This window comes from Chaetomium globosum, genomic scaffold (genome assembly GCF_000143365.1).
Source record: "Chaetomium globosum CBS 148.51 scaffold_3 genomic scaffold, whole genome shotgun sequence".
NCBI classification, from domain to species: Eukaryota; Fungi; Ascomycota; class Sordariomycetes; order Sordariales; family Chaetomiaceae; genus Chaetomium; species Chaetomium globosum.
In genome coordinates this window covers 2,360,113-2,377,592 of record NT_165978.1, presented here as the reverse complement: position 1 = coordinate 2,377,592, position 17,480 = coordinate 2,360,113, and the positions used below count along the sequence as shown (strand labels likewise).

General features: G+C 54.8%; 4 protein-coding genes across 4 annotated transcripts; 2 read left to right on the top strand and 2 right to left on the bottom strand.

Annotated features, from left to right (window-relative positions):
• Positions 1 to 1,831: 1,831 nt before the first annotated feature.
• Positions 1,832 to 5,057, top strand: CHGG_06062 (uncharacterized protein; the record flags this gene model as incomplete). Its single annotated transcript, XM_001222156.1, has 5 exons — positions 1,832 to 2,767; positions 2,829 to 3,368; positions 3,486 to 3,598; positions 3,658 to 4,542; positions 4,601 to 5,057. 5 exons carry the CDS (start codon positions 1,832 to 1,834, stop codon positions 5,055 to 5,057), a joined length of 2,931 nt encoding a protein of 976 aa, XP_001222157.1.
• A 786-nt stretch (positions 5,058 to 5,843) lies between these two features.
• CHGG_06061 (uncharacterized protein) lies at positions 5,844 to 8,040 on the top strand (the record flags this gene model as incomplete). Its single annotated transcript, XM_001222155.1, has 4 exons — positions 5,844 to 6,152; positions 6,210 to 6,532; positions 6,684 to 7,005; positions 7,069 to 8,040. 4 exons carry the CDS (start codon positions 5,844 to 5,846, stop codon positions 8,038 to 8,040), a joined length of 1,926 nt encoding a protein of 641 aa, XP_001222156.1.
• A 262-nt stretch (positions 8,041 to 8,302) lies between these two features.
• Positions 8,303 to 12,639, bottom strand: CHGG_06060 (uncharacterized protein; the record flags this gene model as incomplete). Its single annotated transcript, XM_001222154.1, has 7 exons — positions 8,303 to 9,283; positions 9,404 to 10,264; positions 10,431 to 10,973; positions 11,297 to 11,361; positions 11,586 to 11,796; positions 11,849 to 12,274; positions 12,415 to 12,639. The coding sequence occupies 7 exons, from the start codon at positions 12,637 to 12,639 to the stop codon at positions 8,303 to 8,305; spliced, it is 3,312 nt and encodes a 1,103-aa protein (XP_001222155.1).
• An 843-nt stretch (positions 12,640 to 13,482) lies between these two features.
• CHGG_06059 (uncharacterized protein) lies at positions 13,483 to 14,775 on the bottom strand (the record flags this gene model as incomplete). Its single annotated transcript, XM_001222153.1, has 5 exons — positions 13,483 to 13,579; positions 13,754 to 13,932; positions 14,009 to 14,223; positions 14,285 to 14,428; positions 14,520 to 14,775. The coding sequence occupies 5 exons, from the start codon at positions 14,773 to 14,775 to the stop codon at positions 13,483 to 13,485; spliced, it is 891 nt and encodes a 296-aa protein (XP_001222154.1).
• Between the last annotated feature and the right edge of the window lie 2,705 nt (positions 14,776 to 17,480).

The window sequence follows — 17,480 nt, the reverse complement described above, 5'->3', positions numbered from 1 at the left end:
TGCAGCAGTCGACATTGCGAGGTTGGGTTAACTTTAACTGGATCAGCCTCAGTGGTCGTCACACACACGCACACACACGCGCGTACAAACAGTGGACAGAGCGACGCGCGGAATCCGCAATTTAGCGCGAGACAGGGGGTGTTCTGGTCCGGAAAAAGTAATACCGGACTTATTCATCCACCTCTCCACCATTAACACTCAAAATGAAGGGATTCGGCGCCTTGACCAAGGGCCAAAAGTAAGGTAAAGATAAAAATCAGATTATCAGATTTGTAAGGTGCCTCATCTGATCCGACTGATTTGAAGAAATGGCCGATCTGAATCGACTGGACTGCTCTGGATTGATAGATCTGATCTACAATCTGATCTTTGAGCAGCGCTGGCCCTGAGTGTTGAAATAAATGATCAAACATGGATGGATGGTGTCAATAATTGGTGAGTTTACTTACGTTCTCGTTTGGCTCAATTGAGAGTGTCCATAACTCTGAGTTCTGGTGTGTTCGGTAACCCTGGCCAACGAGTTGATGTCTTGACGTCAATCACTAAAACGGGACACGAGCCACTCTCATGTTCGTCAAATCAGAAAGGCGATGGCCAGTCTTGGACGGCCAGCATTCGGCCGAGGCTGACTGCATGTTGCCGGCCGCTCCCGCCTTCAAGTCACCTCTGGCAAGTCCATTCTGCAAAAGCAAGGTGCGGCGGCGGCGCATCCTCCCGAGGACCCCTGCCAGGCGTCCAGGCTGGCGGTCCTGGCTCTCGGCATCTATTCATGCAAGCAAGCTGATGCAACCTTGATTGCAGACTTTTGCTGCTTGCAGTTGCTCAGGCGTTCGATGAAGGCTGGCAAAGAGCTGCTGGATGAAGTCTGAGGCGCTTGGGCCATTGATGAGAGTCGGGCTGTTGCTAAAATCACTCGCTCGCTCTTCGTGTTCACCCGCGGGTTGCAGGTGCCAGGTGCCAGGTCGGGTGTGCATGCTCGCAATGCAATGGCTCGGCTTAGCTAAGCTTGAAATGGTTAACTAACTATGGGCTGGGCAGGCTCGCAGGGCAGTTTTTCCTTTCCCCACCTCCCAGAGGCGGAGTCATTGGATTGGCGGCGGCCTCGCTTGACGGGAGGTCTGCCACTTGCAGAAAGCCAGCCAGGGCAGCAGCCGGGTTTCTGCCTGAACAAGAAAACCGTGAGAGGTTTGTCCTTTCCTCGACCCCTCTCGTGGAGCATTTCGACCGATTTTCGTTGCCACCACCGGAGAATGAGGAAGAGAGAATTTGGGAGCTGTTTGATGGTTTCAGGCACTCCCGAAGTCGTTCCTTCCACTGCCCGACTGCCCTGACCCGCCGGCCCGCTCCTTCTCCCTCGTGGCAGTGGACTCCGGTCGGGCGCTTTGGACGCGCTGCCCGCGCTGCCCTGCTTGCCTACCCCACTCCCGCGTCTGGCCTTTGCCGGTGCCTCTGCGATACCGAGAGCAGCGCAGAACGGCCCGCCCCGGGCCCTGCATCGTGAAATGGGTAAGGTCGCTGACAAACTGCGTGCATGAGCACGCGCTTTGGACATTACTCGTTATCCTTTAGTTATTTCATTTTATTTCATTTTATTTCCTTTTATTCCTTTTATTTTATTATATTCGTTATATCCCTTTATCCCGGCCCTTGCTGTCGTTGAAACCGCACGGGCGCCCGCGCTGACTCGTCTTCAGATGCAAATCTGCACCGTGCACCCTCCGCGGGGATTGATGATGAAGATGTTGCATCTGCGAACCATTATCCCGCCAATGTTGTGGACCAGTTCAATCCCGTTTCTTACCTTGGGGGCTCGAGCATTCCAGGCGACGATATGGCCACCACTCAATATCTCGGAGACCCGATGGATCTTGACTTCGACCTGGACGTCGTTCTTTGGGCAGGCGATTTGGGTCCCGCCATCAATCACCATGAATCGGATATGAGCATCGAGTATGGGCCCCCGATGACGAGCATGCCCGCGGACTTCCTCTTTGCCGAAGACGAAGGCGTTTTACCGGCTACGTCAAGCTACGAAGCCCAGCTTGGTCAGCCCATGTCGGCATCTTATCCCATCGACATACCGCAACCGCCGCCTGCGCCGTCTCCCACCCGCACTGTCTTCTCAGCGTCGCGCTCCGATGCTGGTTCCGATGATGCGAAGTCATTGGAGGATGGTTCTCCGAACGGTTTGGCCCGCCAGCGGTTGCGCCGCCAATTGTCGCTTTTATCCAAGGGATGGGCTGGAGACGAGATCAGGTTCAAGAACTGCGACTCCTCCAAGGCTGTCGTGTTGCACACCCTGGCCATGGAACTAGGACTGGGCTATAACCACGATGTGAGAAGCCGCGAGGTCTTGATGTCGCGCCTCGAGCCGGCCCAGGTCCCTTCTAAACCTCGGCCCTCTCCTCGTCGTTTGTCCTCTTCGTTTTCCCGCTCCTCCACCGAACTTGACTCCGCCCTTTGCTTGCCGGGCTTGCCAGTGGTACTTGAGCATCAAACATTCGATCTTGCCGCCCACTTTAGCCAGGAGCCCGATTCCGAGTCCACAGAACCGGTCGAATCGGGGAATGACGATCAACCACTTGTGCGCCGGCCAAGCCGCAGCGAGCGCATCAGCGATTCGATTAGCAAACACGTTTCAACCCTCAAGACCTCCATGTCTAAGGGTGGCAGACGAGGACCCCTTTCTGAGGACGGCCGTCGCGGCATGCGGGCTCTCGAAGCGGTTGGCGGCGCCTGCTGGAGGTGTCGGGTTCTTCGTCGCCGGGTAGGTTTCCTCGTTTAGGATCCGATACTCATAATGAACCGCAAGCTGACATGTACTCCAGTGTGATCCGGGGAGCCCCTGTCGATGTTGTCTACAAAGTGTACCGATGCCCCATCTCGGCGAAGACGCACCTCTCTGGCCCCTGATCGGTTGTCGGCGCGGGCCTCTTCGCGACTCGGCACCGCCTCAACTACTTTGTCCTGAGCCAAAGCTGCTCCAACCCCCTGGCGTGTCTGCCCTGACGCGGCGGTGCCGCTCTGTGGACGTCGCCGAACGATGTCTCCTCTCAGCGGAGAGTCAAAGATTGGCCGACATGAAGGCTGTTCTGGAAGGCGCTGGCTACAAACTGTCCATCACGGACCCAGCTTTCCAAGCATCGTTTACTTCCTTCATCGAGGCTGGACGGTACCGCGACCGGGGTTCTCTGCAAATGAGCTATTCAATCGGAGGCAGCTCGGTGACATACACCGAGCTAATTCCCATCATCGCTTGGGAACTTGCCGAGAACCAGCCCTTACTACCTGCCCTTGAGATTAAATCCTGGGAAAGCTTTATGAATATGCTGGAAACAGCCTGCCTCTTCGAGGCCGAGGTTGGCAAGGTATGAGGGCGTTGCGCAATCAAGGGTTTACATTACTGACAGTTCCCCAGACATCGCTGGTGATCCTTTCCCTGGTGTGTCTTAGACACTGCCTTGAGGCACTGCGGTTACATTCAGCAAACTTGCTCTCGCCCAGGGCCCACGAGGACTGCGGTGGCGGTCAATGTCAAGTGGAGTGCATTCAGAACCTCCGGTCTCGAGTTGCAGCTTACGTCGACGAATTATCGTCGGTCATTTTCAACAAGGAAAATATGAGAGATCGAAGATGGTGGCTGTCGACCTTCTACAGCCTCTACATCCAAAGCTATGTGCGGCACGCATTGATCACCATTGAGAAGCAGCTTCGTTTCGGATCGTTAGACGACGTCCCCGCCGAAGACCTTACAACTACCCAATACCTACATCTACCAGCCGTGCTGTTCACGGCCGCATCGGCCAAATACGACCCTCTATTTGACGGCAGGTTGCAATATGCCTTGACAGATAATTCCGTCATCCCAGAGACCTCGATCCCTGAGCTCCATCATTCCTCTGCCCGCGTTGCTTGCGAGGTGGACAAATGGCCCGAGGCCGGTATCAGAACCCCTTACCAGTTTCTTCGGCGGCTGCTCCAGATTGGCTCGCTGGACTTCTCTGACTCGACGCTTGACGTATCGGGTCTGGGCGAGTCGGGGTCTCCCTTAGCCTTAGTCTCGCCGTCCTCGGCCCGGGGCAAGGTGGGATCACCCGTCTCCCCAACTCCTAGTGCTTTTGAGGAGGGCTCGCCTTACCCCCGTGCTCCCTTCGGCCAGAGCAAGAGAAGCTCGTGGGGCAGTTCCTACTCGGCACAGGCCTCGACCAAGTTCTCAAACATGAGCTCGGACAGCTTGGCGCGGACCATGTCGACGGACATGACCAGCCTGTACGAATCGTCCATCTTTACCGGTGTCTCCTTCTCGGGCAGCGTGGCCGACTTGAACGGGGACATGCGCCTAGACCTCGCGACCATCAACCCGACGGCGCTGTTCTCAGCCAACCACAACCACTCCTCGCACTCACTCGATCAGGAAATGGCGGAGAGTGGTGCCCGGCACGACGGGCCGGCCGTCAGCTCGGGCCTGGGCTCCGAGCCCACCTTTGTCTGCAGCTGCTGCCCGCGGGCGCCGCGACATTTCCACACTAGCGAAGAGCTCACGTAAGTTCCCCCGCATTCTTGGGCATGACCGCAGCCCCGTTGACTCCCTTGTGTTCAGTAACCACGAAGCCGAGAAGCCGCACCCCTGCCCACAATGTAAGAAGCGCTTCAAATCGCCCACCGAAGCCGACCGCCATCTCAACGCGCTCCACCTCAAGGCCGACTCCTGGTCGTGCGAGGCGCTCAAAGACCCGCTGCTGGCTTACCGCACCCAGAACTACGGAGGCGAGACCAGCAACATCTGTGTGCTATGCAACGGCGAGATCAAGCATAAAGACGGCGTGCCGGATCACGAGGAATTGGTGAAGCATGTCGAAACGGTGCATCGCTTTGGCGTGTGCGACCGCAAGAAGAAGTTTTATCGCGTGGATAACTTTCGGCAACACCTCAAGGGCACACATGTCGCTCTGTGCAAAGGGGCGTGGCTGAAGGAGTTGGAGAGGGCTTGTCAGAGTTCGGCAACTCCCCGGGGAAGTGACTTTGCAACGGGGGTCAACAATACGGCAGGAACGTAATGTTTATTTCCGGTTTGGATTTCCTTGGTGTTTTGGATACGGATAGACGTTTGCCGATGATGCAGACATGAACCACCCACCTACCTTAATGAGAGGGACAGACCGTCCTGGTAATGATACCACGCATTCCCCGCCCTATTCTAACGTCCACTACAATGCTACTATGGTGAATGGGACGATGCCAGCTAGCCAGGGTGGGTGTAGCCTGGGCCCGAGGGCGTCAGACCTTTCTTTCGGCGTTCCGCCAAACTGCCTGTTGTAGTTAGATACCGTGCGACCAAATGTTGGCATCGACTGTGGCCCACCCATTTCAACTGACAAAGTGTCGCGCTAGCCATTTAGAGATATTGACCCACATTTTCCACAAGAACGCCTTTGAAAGAGGTCTGAGTCGTCGATCGGAAAAAGTGCTGAGCAACGATCGCGTCCCCATACAAATTGACCCGGGCGACTTCAGTCACTCCTCAAATTCTCAACACCACAACACCGTATCGTGATTGTAAATAGTGTCTGAAGATTGCCTCAAGCAGGGCTTTCTAATGGTATAATTTTGGTATAGCTATTTTGTGTATAATATAAAAAGGTTGCCGGCGAGGTTGCGCGACGAGCGACGATCGCGTCTTCATCGGATGGTGACCCCCTTCAATTTTCCACTTCTACGCGTCGCAACAACACCAAATTCGGCCACAAGATCCGTTGCATCTTACACTTCCTCAGACGACTATTTTCAATCCACCAATTCCACCAAAAGTCAGCTCCATCTCCCACATATTCGAGATCATCATCATGGACCTCGATGACGATATCGCGCGCGTAACAGCGACGTTGCGCACGCTCGCTGGTGGTTACAAACCTCGTCCCGGCCAAATTGAGGCTGTGGAAAATCTCTCGATCTACCAACAAGATACTGTTCTTGTCGCGGCGACCGGGTACGGCAAAAGCGCCGTATTGTTCGCATTCTCTGCCCTCAAACCGAACAAGATCACCGTACAGATCGTGCCGTTGGTGACACTTGGAGAGAGCAAAAGGGATGACATTGCGGCGAAGTTACCCGAGTCAACACCAGTCTGGATCGATGTTGATACCCGTCTTAAGGTACGTCCATATTACCCCTGAACCCCTGAGCAATTACTGACTCGCTTGTTTTGACAGAATAAGCACATCTGGAGCGAGGTTGAGCAAGGGAAATATAGCCACGTGCTCCTCAGTCCCGAACAAGCGTTGAACCCGAAGTTCAAGGCGATATTAAGAGACCCAACGTTCCATACGAAGATCGGCCTTTTCGCGATAGACGAGCTCCATTGTGTCAGCGAATGGAGGCATTTTCGGGAGGATTACACCTATCTCTACACTCTACGGTCACTTTTGCCGGCTTTAGTACCGTGGTTTGGGTGTACAGCGACCCTCGATAAGGACAACCAAGTCTACATCTTCAAGCACGCCGGCTTCAACCCCAACCCCAAGATCATCCGCACGTCCATCGACAGACCCGAGATATCCATCGTTGTACAGCCGCTGCTCCGAGCCTGTATACATGACTACCGCCGGCTACATTTCCTGCTTGAGAGATGCAGTGTTACTACCATACGGGATGTTGACAAGACCATCATTTATCTTGACAACAAGTCGGCATGCCTACGTGTTCGATATACGCTCCTGCAGTACCTCCGCCGCAAATGCGGATTTGACAAGAGCTTATAACCCTAAATGCGGATTTGACAAGAGCTTCGCCCGCAAAGTGGTCCGACGATTTGATGCAGATGTCCGGCCAGCCGACAAGGAGATCATCTTCAAAGACTTCGCCAACGTCGATACTGACTGCCGAATCATTGTGGCAACGGTATCACTCGGCATGGGAATGGACATCCCCGACGTCAAACGGGTTGTTCAATTCGGTATCCCCCCTGGCACCAGCATCGCAGATATCTGGCAACGCATTAGAAGAGCGGTACGCAAGCAACCTGTCGATAGCCGGGTACAAGGCACTGCTTACCTGTTCATCCCATACTAGGTGTTTGACCACCTTGGGACCGTCGAGAAGCAGCAGAAACCAGCCCCAAGGAAAAGGTCCGATCCAAAGAGGCGTCAACAACCCTTCGTCCCTGTTAGAAGTCGCCTCCAACTGATGACCCTAGTGGATAGAGATGAAGATACTGCGTCCGATACTGCTAGTCAGGTTAGCGCCAACACTCAACGGACTGTTCAGTCAGAGTCCCAAGCACAACCTGTCGTTGACGAGCTCACTTTGGAAGGCTATGTCGAATCCCAGAACTTATTTGACTTTGGAAAGCAGGTCAAATGGACTAAACAGGACATCTCCCAGCGAGAGAAGCTCGACCCTGTCTTCATGGCATTCATGAATGCCTCTTGTTTCCGCAGATACGCATTGGAGTACCTCCAGGAGGACGTCAACGATCCTGAGCTCGAGTACCGCCGCCCTCTTGATCGAAGTCTCTGTTGCAACGCGTGCAACCATGAGTTAGGCAAACTAAGTCCCTTGATGCCGCGTGAGAAGCGGGGGGAAAAGCCATCAGCAGGATCCCTCGCCAGCCACGCACTTACCTACCTCTCCTCCTGGTGCAAGACGAATGCCCAGTCCCTGGTCCCTGATAAGTATCGCCGCTTCGACATCATACCAGAGATGTTCATGGACAGCAAATTACAGTACGCTGTAGCACGTACATTCTCTGACGTGCGTGGGAAGACCAAGGACTTGTCGTTTAAGGATATATATGGGTTGGTACAGAAGGTGCCAGAGTTGAAGGAATGGGAGCACTTTGAGGCAAAGGGAGCTCAGTTGGTAACCTTCTGTATTACCTCCTTGGCCAAGATCAAGGAAGACTGGGAGGCTGAGAGAGTAAAGAAGGCGAAAGAGAGAGAGGCGAAGACGCAGCGGGCAGGCAGCGTATCAGCTGCTGATCCGGCTCGTAAGCGGACTGCAGAGGCAATGGAACACTTTCCTGCAATCAAGACGGCTTTGTAGATAGTCGACGCCTTTTTTGTAATTGTTGTGTAATTTACCCCTGAGTTCTGAGCCCCTGAGTCTTTACCCCTATTTTACCCTGGAAATCGTACAACTGCAGATTAACTACATATAGTTACCTATAGTTATACAGAAACTACCAAACAGCTAATCAACGCTTAAAACCGCCAAACAACGCTCAAATCGCGGTTCCTAAGCTCTCCAAGCCGTCCGCCCAGAAGTCATCCTCCTCAACGTCATACTGCCGCTCGCCCTCGTTAGTCTAGTCAATCTCACCCTCGTCGGCACCGGATCCAACCCCGGGTAAACTACGCTGATCTGCTGCATCCTTGGGCTCGGGGACAACGTCGTTGAAGTCGTCCAGCTTCTTCAGAAGGTTCTGTTGACCTTTGTCCCAAATATCAGGGGCATCCCAAGCATCACGATGACTCCCATGTGCTCGGCGGGGCATCCCATCCTTATACAGCTTACAGGCGTAAGAGATGATATCTGTAGCAGGGTCACCGGGTGCATGTGTGCCTTTCTGGTGTCTGCCGAAAACACTCTCAACCGATCTGCGGATGGTTGCTAAATAGGGCCCATTGACTGCTAATCGACTGAAGGTTGCCTCGATGTCGTGGGTCGAATTCCGATTAGCCTTGATATCGTGAGCGTAACCGGCGTGGATATGCTCCTGCATGAGGTCGATGGCCTTATATGAGCTGCCAGCAGTCGTGCAGCGAACCAAACCACCTTTGAGAATCGCATTGCGAGTAACCTCATCCTTGCTGACATTTGGGTGAAGAAGCCAAGCAAAGTAGAGCATCTCGGGACCGTAGTTCGTGCCACGGCCACCCCAAAAAAGGATCGGGAGCATCGGTATAATGTCCTTGATCAGGCCGTAGTCCCCCTGACGAACTGCCTCGTGTAAGATCAAGAGGATCTCAATACATTGGAGCAGCCGACAATGGCTCCGGAATCCGACGTCGATCTCGGAGTCGTCGTTGGAATCGTCGCAGTCGTCGTATCTGCCAGTCCATCCTGCGTATGTAAAGCAAGTATTCCAAATATCCCTGAGGATCTGCCTAAGTCGCCCGCGGTCGAGCTCCTGTAAGACACGTTTGACCTTGTCGACAGTAAGGTCATCACTGTCGACAAGCTCAAGCACCTTATCCTCTTCAACAAGGATATCAATGACCATTGCGACGATTCTTGCGGTATAGCCATGCATCAGGAGGGGCAGGACTTGATGGTATTTGATGTTCTGTTTGTTGATATGCCGGCTGCGCTAGAAGAATTGAACGTCGGCAGAAATAGTGGCACTCGAACGGGTTTTGCCACCAGTATCCCAGAAGACTCTGAAGGGGAGGTGGATATAATTGACTTCAATGTGGAAAAGCGCTGGCACTGGCAACATCCATCTCTTCCTCTCCCACAGTTGGCTCGCCTCGAGTTGCTGTTGTTGTATCCGCCGAATGAAGGATGTGGTCTTGTTATCGCCGTATACAAGGGTCAGTCGCTCGTCGTAATCGTCGAATTCGAGGCGGCGAAGCCAGAGCTCTTCGTGTAGCCGATAGACCCGCGCAAGCGTGCCTTCGTCCTCGAAAATAGCCCCGATCTGGAGACATGGTGACTCTTTGTAGCCGGCTTTCTTGACAGCAGGCATTGAAGGAGGGGTCTCGTCTGCCTGGCCGAAGATCTTCACGAACGCATATGCCATCAACCACTTGGAGGCTCTGTCAAAAGACTTGCGTCGTGGAAGGAGATAATCGATGACCATCTTACGGGTAAACCGCTGCGTCAGGTCCATGGAGGACTGCTTCAGAGGACCGCTGAGTTCGGGGTTGGCCACGAGGGAAGCGGTGGTGAGGTTGATTATCTGGGCTTGTTTACCGCCAACAAGGTCTCGAACGTTGCTCTTGAAGTTGAAGTTGTCGTATACAACAACACCGTTTGGATCGTGGGCCGCCTTCTTGAGGTTCTTCTTAGCTTGTTCTGCCATATCGCTGAGCGGTTCGTTGAGCACAGTATACGACGAGATCAGACCCATCATTGAGAAGGTGTCGATAACACGGCGAGGTGTACCGTTGGCCAGCATATAGAGACCCAAGACTTTCCTCAAAAACGTGCTGTTGTTGCGTGCAAACCCTCTCATCAAGAGGGACGACAGGAGGCAGATCTTGCTGCTATAGTTGTCGTCGACATCGACCGTTGGGAGGTTCTTGTGCGGGACGGACTGCCATATCTATCAGTTATTGCTTATACTCGAATCCTTCAAATATAATTACCTGGTTCTGTAGCAGTTGGGAGAAGAGGGCGACCATCTTTGGGGCTTTGGCTTGGAAAGTAGGCCAAGTTTGCTCGAGTGTATCCTCCAACTAAGAGGTTTTACACATCTCAGCAATGGTAACAGCATCATCACTCTGACCGGCGTAAGGCTTGAAGTCACCGAATGGCTCCGTCTTTAGGAGGGACTTCATCTCTTTGCGGATTGTAGAGGAGCGAAATACATCCGTAGCATCAGCCCGAGAATCAGCGATGTAAATACCCGCAGATTCCAAGGCATCTTTGACACGAGGGTCCTTCAGAGCCGTGCCTAGTAGTGTCGCGCCCTTTCTGCTCTGTGCCCATTTGATGATGAATGTCTCCAAGTTATAAGCCATCGGTGACTCTTGGCCTCTGCTAACTGCCCTCCTGCTCCTGTTACGGAGTCTCTGCCACTCCGTAGATGTGCTCTGGACGATATCATCGGGGAGTTCTTCATCGGGTACGGTCTCGGAGGACGCTTGATCGTCGCTGCTGTCGTGGTCGCTGCCGTCGTCGTTGCCGTGGTTGGAGCTTATTGTGAGCTCAGACAACGAGGAGGAGGCTTGTTCGAGCTGCGCAGGTAGAGGGAGACGTGGCGCGCGCGGCGTGTCTTGATCGGCCGGGTCACTGGAAGACGACATATTGTTCTGTTCTTAACAAATTAGTACCAGATTGTAGCGCAAATCGACGCGATTCGAATAGCACAAACCGCACTTGCATTGACGTTGTTTTGGTGGAGAGACTGTTGCAGGCGCAAAAAACAAGTGGAATTGACTTTTACTCTGTTCTACACGGCATCAATCCCAATCCCACGACTGCACGGCTCGCGAGGAGAGTCCTCGACTGGCTGATGGACTCGGGGAAGCTGCCGATGTACAACTTAGCCAGGAGGCTCGAGCTGGAAGCGGCGGCCTGAAGCGCCCCCGTTCGGAGGCCAGGAGGCCTCCTCTCTTTGTGTGCGCAGACTCACCAGAACGCATCGTTCCTTGATTGTGGGTATGGGTTTTTCACCCGGCCCGGGAGGGCACGGTTTTCCTGTACACTAAATAGCTGAGGGTCTGGCACGCCCTAGGGCATAGCGGAGTATGAATAATAATAATAATTTACGCGTGACTGCGAACTCCTTGTCGACGGCAATGAAGCTGCCCGGGTGCGGCCGCGACCGCGGCTCCGGGTCGACCTTTGTGATGACCTTTGCGAGCCTTCAACCTCAAATTGTGATAGATCGCGACGCGCGCTTGGCTTCGCACGGCGCTCACGGCGATGTGACTGCGAAGTCTGCTTTGGCTGCCGCCGCCGCTGCTGCTGCGTTGACTGCGCCGTCTCCTGCTGCTGGGATTCATCTTGGCCGTCGTCAGCCCTCAGGGATGATGGCACCGTCATCTTCTCGTTATTTGGCAGGCGAGGCCGGCCACGGAGGCTTTGGACGACGTCAGGATCGCGGAGTCGGAGTAAGGGCTCGTCAATGTCCTGGGATCAAGCAGTTAGTAGCTTTTCCATATAAAATCATAGGAAATCGTACCAGAGGCTTGGCCAGCCACCATCGCGGGTGGACATCTTCCTTGCTGAGGGCCTCGCCGTCGTCCAGCTTCTTGAAGATCATGTGCCTGCAAGGAAGCGCGTACTGCTGTATGAAGCTGCCGGTGCAAGGCCTCAGCGGCTCAGGCATCAGGCCACGGCTTGAGGGCATCGCGGGCACGGCTAGCCGGTGCTGTTGGGCAAGGAGATCGACGGCGACGTAGGAGACTGTCATGGGGATGTTCCCTAGCCACCCTTGTTGCTGGATGAAGCGTTGGCGCTGCCGCATTTGCATCGCCGCGGCCTTCTCGTTGTAGTCTCTCTCCTTCTTCTGCAGCATCAGGGAGATCGCGTTGTGGAGGTGGAGGTCGCTTGTGCCCGTGATGAGGAAGGACTTCACGGGCCCGTAGCGTAGCGAAGGGCCGCGCGACTGACGAACGAAGCGACGCCAGCAATTTTATATAACCGCAGCGTCGACCAAGATACGCCAAGGGCTATTTCTAGCCGTCAACACCCTCGACTGGGGTACCATCAGTATCATTGCGTGGCTGCTACGCGAGATCATAATACCAGCTGGCAAAGAGGCCAATTGGATTGTTCCTGCGTGGCGGTTCTCATGAAGGTGTTTGCGAAGGGGTACAACATGCCGGCCTTCGGCATCAAAGGTTGTAAGATGGACCTCAAGTTGGTTGGCACGCTACCGTTACCAAGGCCGCGCTTCTCGTGTCGCGCATGGTGCTTGCCGACCTCGTGGCCCCTTTGGCCCAGGCGGTCGGCGCGGCTTTTGGCACCCATGATGCCGGCGACTGACGAATTGAGCGTAGTAGGAGGGAAAGAAATTAGAAAATATGGCGGACGAGTAAAGTGGACGCCGGTCAGGAACACATGTCGAACAAGGTGCTAGGACCCAATTCCAAGCTTCTCTTGAGGCAGTGATGTTGGGCATGAGTCGCCTAAATATTGATGTTGCACAAGATGTGCTGGCAGAGGCATTTTCAGCGCTCTGTATCGAAGGCCGGGGTCCTGGTGTGTTGCCCACGGGCGATGGATGCCGCCCCGGGTTTCAGTCGGTTGGACCACGAGGACCACGAGGATGATCCCGCCTTCGGGATTTCCTGACATCTTGGAAGGGCTCATCAGTTGAGATGGAAATTGTGACATTATGTATTTTCAGCAAAGCAGGCAAGTTGTACTTTGTAATGGAATAGGTTCGCGGTCGGCCCCTGTTGCCCCTCCTCGAGCTAAGTCTCTGCTGTATCTTGCGACAGGCGGTGAGGACAAATGTACCTGGTTGATAAAAAACCTCACCTGGCCACGGCACTCAACCCGAAATTATCCACGAGTCACCGGCCAAAGAACAAGGGATAGCCCCGGCGAGCACATCAATATCGCCAAAGCGTAATATATACTGCCGAAAAGCTAAAAAAAAATATATGCACAGAAACCCAGGCGCGAGGGAGGCACCTCCACCCACCCCGGCCCGGTCAAGGTATCGAGGCCCAAGTGCATGTGGCCCAAGTGACCCGTCCTCCCCACCACCACGTACATACATGCACGTTTACACGCGCACCCCCACCGGACATGACACTACCAGACTACCAGACTACTCACCCCTCAAATTTGAGGCGCGCATGTCGTTTACACGCACTGGCTGTAGTAGTCGTTGGTTGCCTTGCAGGTCGAGCCCGAGGCGCAGGTCGTGCAGCCGGAGAAGCCCGAGCCGCCGCATTGTCCCCTGTACATGGGTGAAGAACACGTCAGCATGCTTTGTTTTGTTTGACTTTCCGTCGTGCCCGGGGAAAGGGGTTAGGGGGAGGGAGGGGTGTGTTGGTTGGGGTGGGGTTAGGTAGACGGTTAGGGGGGTCAGGGTTGGTGCTGGCCAGAGGCAGGGCTGTTGTTCAAAACGTACCACTTCTCGACCGTGCAGCCCGAGGGGGTCGAGGTCTGGGCAGGCGGGCGCACAGTGCTGGTGGCGAGGGTGGTGGTGGGAGAGCCACCGTTGCCCGGGTTGGAACCGCCGCCGTTGTTGCCGCCGCAGGTGAAGACGGAGGGGCCGGGGACGGTGTAGCTGTTGAAGTTGGAGTAGATCTGTTGGGGGGAGAGAGGTGTTAGACACGGCTGCTGCTATTTTGGGCCCAAGTCAAGGCAGGGAGAGAGGGCTCACGTTGGCGGTGTAGCCAGGGTCGGTCTCCTTGAAGGCGCCCGGGATGGACACGGTCGCCGGGCTCGCGCTGCCACCGCCGGAGACGGTAACCTGGGCGCAGGCGATGTAGAACTGGGGAATTCCACCGGGCCAGGGGTTGTGAATGCCGAGCTGCTGGATACGGATCAGGTAGTCACCGTCAGGGATGCAGCTAGGGATCTGGGCAGTGTAGGTGGCTGCGAGGGAGTGTGGGTCAGCTTAGGAGAGGGATAGGGGGTCCACCGGAGCAAGACTTACTGCCCAAGTCCCAGGTAGCGGAACCTCCGGAAAAGCTGGGTCCAATATCCTTGATCTTGAACCAGCCACCAGACCCGTCGTACGAGCTGGCAGCGCCGGGGGCCTTGGACATGTAAAACGAGACAGGACCCTGGTGATACACGGCTGTAGGGTTAGGGTTGGGGCCATGGTTAGCACGGTACACACAACAACAACAACAACAAACTGATCTGTAAATCGTGGCGGAATGACTCACCGACGTCTGCCGTGAAGGTGATGCTTTCACCTGCCTTGACCGCGACGGTGGCAGTCCCGGAACCGCTCGCGCCAACGTTACACCGCAGGTCGTTGGACGAAAGATCGGTGACAGGCGAATTGTAGTTCGAGTTCTTGCGAACATACTGGAACACATCGTGCTTCCCAGATGAAGTGCTCAGCTGCTGAAAAATGTAATGCCCGGCAACCTCGTTAACCGCCAGCGAGAGGGCGGCAGCACCGAGAAGTCCCTTCATGATGATGGTGTTGTGGTGGCGGAAGTCGGAGATAAGGATGGGCAGCTGAGTTGCGGCTGGCTAGAGAAACGAGAAAACTTATGAGAGGAAGGAGATCCCCTTGATATATGATATGGCTTGCCCAAAAGACACCCCGGAGTACCCGTGAGCCCGGATTCAACTGCTGGGTTGCACTCGCGCGAACCGCGTTCAGATGCGCCACCGAGGAAGGTAGAGGTCCGGCGGCTGGCGGGGCATTGCAACGGCAACTGTGCTCTTGTCGGCACCGTGTCGCCAACGGGCCGGCTGCCGGGGTCATTCAATGCTCCTTGTGCATCCTGGGCGTTGGCAAACAACGGACACCTCTTGTCCGGATACTCGAAATGGCGAGGGACTTGTCCCCTCAGCCAATCAGAGTTCATCCCATGCGCTGCTATTTAGCCGGCGTGTTCTCTGCACCCCACAACCCGGTTGTCTCAATGAAACAATGCCATCTCACCCTAGCCCAATTGTAGGGTTTGGTCAGGGGTTGCCTTATGCGGATCGATGTCCCGGCGATGTGCCTCCAGCAAACCAAGTGGGCACTCTGTTCCCGTTTCTAAGCCAAGACGTCGGACTCGTTGAGAATCATTTCGGATAGCTTCCGAAGGGCTGCGGCTTGAGGCATGCCCAGAAAGAGACGACCTGGGTTTCTGAGAGGCCTGATATTGAAAACGTGGGCAGCTTGCCAGCGGACGTCAGTGGCGTTGGTTTGAGCAATTAATATGCACGATCCGGCTTCGATAGATTGGGGGGTGTGCGTGGCCTCATCGAATCCGTATGCGTGACATACTTATACCGACACCACCAGTCAATACTATGTGTTCGGTTGCTTCGGTACCCGCTCGGTTATGAAGGCGGAAATAAGGGCCACGAGGTCGGGACATATGTTTAAAGGGAAAGGGTGAGAAAGGAAACACAGAAAAGAAAACAGGAAGAAGGAGGGAAGGATTGAAAGTGAGAGACAGAAAAACTCAGCGTCTAAGTAGAGAAGCAGAATAACGGAAAGTATTAGCACAAAGACAAGCAAATAAAGGTTGCTTGTTCCATTGCCGTCGATAAAACGTGAAAGCGGTGAAGGAGGCGATGGTAAAGTCACAGCCAACCACAAGTCTCTCAACATGCCGCCGTCTAAGCAAGGGCTGGGAGCTTACCGGGTTAGGTAGACAATCCTCCTCCGTTACAAACTCTGAGAACACCACGGAATGTCATATTCAATAGTGCAACTCCGCAAGATTAGACGCGGTAAACCGAGTTTCAACGGCGTTGAGGCCATGTCCCGTCGTTTCCTCGGCCTGGCTCTTCCCGTGCCCATTCTCGACTTCTTACCTAGGCACCTACCTTGATTACCTGAACCTTAGCCTTGAACTCAACTCCCACCCAAGCATCACTAACCCACCACCAGCATAAATGAAGCCCAAGCCACTTGAATTCCATAAACCCATACAATCATCCGAGCAAGAGATTGCTGACCTTCCAGTCCTCGCTGGTCTTGATCCCGAGCCCATACCCCACAGCCCAAGACACGGCCAGCGCAGTCTCGAGATACCTACGACGTGCCATCATCCCCCCAGTTCAGCCGGTCGCACCCCACTCCATAAACCTATGTGCCCGCCAACCCGGGCAGCCTCGCACTGCCCCATCACTCAAACAGCGCGTCGTGGTGGTAGCAGTGGCGGCGGCGGTGGCTGAGCCGACAATAGCACGTAGCAAGCAGCGAGCAAAATACGACGGACAGTAAAGTCGGGGCCGCGGCAGGGCGGCAGGGCGGCAGGGCGCGCGAGGCGCGCGGAGGCCGCTGGCCCGGAGACGGTCGGAAGGCGGAGTGCTTCTGCATGTTACCCGGCCCATGCCGTGCTGCTGCTGTAGGAGTATATTACATACCTAGGTAGCCAGTGGCTTCGTAGAGGAGGTGGCCAAAAAGATCGCATCGATGGGCGCGCTTGGGCATCGTTGTCTGGTGTTTAGGTAGGGGTCTGAAGCGGCCGCCCGTTACATGCACTGTGGGCTCGCGCCGTGTGATGATAGTTGCCTCCGGAAGGACGGCACCGGGGCTGGGTTTATGGTCGATGAACGAGAATACTGTGTACGAGCGGGAATGAGTTGTAGGTTGTATCGAGGTGATACTAAACCCCAAAAGTTTTAGGTACCTTATATTATTATTTATTATTTCCTACACCGATATGCCCGTGGGCGCGCCGGTCCTTCTACTGCTATTTACAAAGGAAACCGTACCGTATAGGCCCGGGATAAAAACCTCTGGTCTACCACTTTGAGTCAACAATCTATGAATCCGTCATACTGCAAAAGAAAGGAGGCCCTTTGCCGGGCCTCCGGGCCCTTCTAGCCCTCCCCATCCACTGTTTCTAGCTCCAGCCTTCTGGCCAGCCTATACTCCAGTAGCCGGCCAGGAAGTCCATCAGCCAGCTCAAGGACCTTTCCTAACAAATCTTCTGCTCCGCGCGACACCTACTCCCCGTAATACGGTTTGTTAAGGTCCCGGATATGTGACCGAATCTCCTTTTGCCGTCCCACGGCCTTTGTAACGGCGGGTCGGGGCACCAAACCACCAAGTGCTCCACCGTCTCCCTGCCTCTCCCGCACTCGCAATAGGGGGTACGGACCTCCGGGACTTTCACCCTGTACAGGTAGTCCCGAAGGCCTATATCCCCGATACGGGCCTGGGA